The 2,116-nt window shown below is 65.2% G+C and overlaps 1 protein-coding gene across 1 annotated transcript in view; it reads right to left on the bottom strand.

Moving 5' to 3' along the window:
- SCRT1 (scratch family transcriptional repressor 1) overlaps positions 1 to 2,074 on the bottom strand; it is a 2,722-nt gene extending 648 nt beyond the window's left edge. The window contains exons 1-2 of the mRNA XM_077758120.1: positions 1,926 to 2,074; positions 24 to 155 (exon numbers count right to left, since the gene is read on the bottom strand). Of these exons, the coding sequence (XP_077614246.1) occupies positions 24 to 155; positions 1,926 to 2,040 (247 nt within the window). The 5' untranslated portion in view covers positions 2,041 to 2,074. The remainder of the gene's footprint in view (positions 1 to 23; positions 156 to 1,925) is intronic.
- Between the last annotated feature and the right edge of the window lie 42 nt (positions 2,075 to 2,116).

Raw genomic sequence — 2,116 nt, 5'->3', positions numbered from 1 at the left:
CGGCGGGGGCGGCGGTGAGGAGCCCGCGGCCGCCGGGCCCAGTTCTCCGCGCACGGCCGCCGCGTACATGGGCTCTGGGGACGGCCCTTTGAGCAAGGCCGCCTCGGCATCGCCATCGTAGACGGAGGCGGGCCCCGCGTAGTCGCTGAGGTATCCTGAGGGCCGAGGCGGACAGACAGGCAGACACAGAGGGAGGGNAAGAGGCGCATCCTTGGGCGCGGCTGCCCCCCTTCCCGCGGAGCCTCAAGGTCAGGGGGGAGGGGCGGCGCTTCCCTCGCCCTCCTTCCTCCACCCCTCCTCCCCCTCGGGTTCTCCCCACTTCAGCAGTTTTCCCTGATTATGCAACACACTGCGGACCCGCAGCGCACAAAGCCAGGACCGCCCACCGAGGGACCCCGTCGCTCCCGCCTCTCGAGGTTCCCACCTGCTCCTCCCCTCGGCACCTGGAACTCGAGCCCAGCCTTGACGCTGCCCCTCCTTGGTCCTCGGGGCCCCCAACCAGCCCTAAAGACTTCTCCCTCCGGCAAGCCCTCCTACCCTCTCTAGCATCTCCTCCTTACCTCCCAGGTCTCCTGCTACTCGCTGAACTTGACCCCCTTCCAGCGCCAGCCTTATCTTCTTCCACCCACTCGTCTTCCCCAACTCCCTTCCGTCATCCTGCACCCCTGGGTCCTGCCTTGTTCCACATTGCCCTCTTCCCCCAGTCCCTAACCCGTTGCGGGGGCCTTCTCCACAAGCCTCAGGACAAGTGACCAGGGAGCCGCTGTGCTGGAGAATGCCGGGGCATTCCACAAGGGGACACCATCAGAGGGACGAGCTGCAGGCGGGCGGCACCGTTCATGCCGGTAACTGCAGTTGTTCTCAAGGCGCAAGACAAATCTCACAGCCTCAAAGTCACAAGTGCACACACCACACGATGCAGCCTCTGGCTTCTTCGGGGTTATACCCAGCCTCGCAGGCACGGTCAACCCTGGAGTGCCCTCACAGGGTGGGTTGCACAAACCACCTACTCATGCAGGGTCACACATGCGGCCACCCTGGACACACTCTTAGCCAGGGTCACCAGTCACATGGGTGCACAGCAGCCTCAGAGTCACATGGTCTCATGTAGTGGCACACAGGCAGGCACACACTCATACAGGGTCACACACAAGCGCACACAGTCACATGGCTGCACGCAGTCACATGGGCGCACACAGGCTCACACACAGGCTCGTGCTCACACAGGTTCAGGTCACACTTGTTCGGCCACCCCACGCTGCTGGCACCCCCCAGCTCTCTCGCCCGCATGCTAACAGTTGTCCTTGAACTTGGACACCCTTACACAAAGGGCCTCCCCCGACTCCAGCACTGTGGGCCTCCCTGCCTACAACCCTCCTGCTCCCTCCTGCTCACGTCGTCCTCCCCGACCCTGGCTACAGGGGAAGCACCGCTGCTGCCTCTGCTGGTACCTTAGTCCTGACAGGTGGCGGCCCCCACTGCACCCTGCCTGCTCTCTGGAACTCACAGCATCCTGCTAGCCACAGCCAGAAAAGAGAGGAGGACACTGAGGGAGGCCCAGGTCCTGGGCGTGGGTTTGCATGCACGGCAGGTCCTGTCATGTCAGCAGATGCCCATATGACCGTATATGTCCTCGCACGCTCAAGGTGTGGGGCACTTCCTATTCCTGACCTTTGTTCCCCTCCTTCTCTCCTGCACGGACACGCTCCCTGCCGCGGTCTTGGCCTTGATCTGGCCTGCCTCTGCCTCCCCCTCTCCCCACCCTCCTCCACGGTCCGGCTGCAGCCACTGCCTCCTCCTGGTTCGGCTTCCCTCGGGCCCATCTGCTGGGGTCCCCGACCCTTCCGTCCCCACGATCTGGCCTTCTGCCCCTCCCGGCTCTGCCTTGGGCCCCTTGCCGCCCCCAGACTCAGCCCCGCTCGCACCTTTCTCGTGCAGCCGCACTCCGAGGTCGCTGCGGGCGCGCCCGTAGGAGCTCTCGAGGTCCGCCGAGGAGAACGTGTCAAGTTTGACCTTCTTGACCAGGAAGGACCTGGGCATGGTTCCTGCGGGGCTCCGGCGCTGCGGGCCTGCGGAGCCGGGGCGCGGGGGGGCTGCGGCCGCGGCGGGGCCCCGT

The sequence above is a fragment of the Crocuta crocuta genome, unplaced genomic scaffold (assembly GCF_008692635.1).
Source record: "Crocuta crocuta isolate KB4526 unplaced genomic scaffold, BGI_CrCroc_1.0 scaffold327, whole genome shotgun sequence".
Classification (NCBI taxonomy): Eukaryota; Metazoa; Chordata; class Mammalia; order Carnivora; family Hyaenidae; genus Crocuta; species Crocuta crocuta.
Note: the sequence above shows the minus strand (reverse complement) of the source record. Positions and strands in the feature narration are given on the sequence as shown.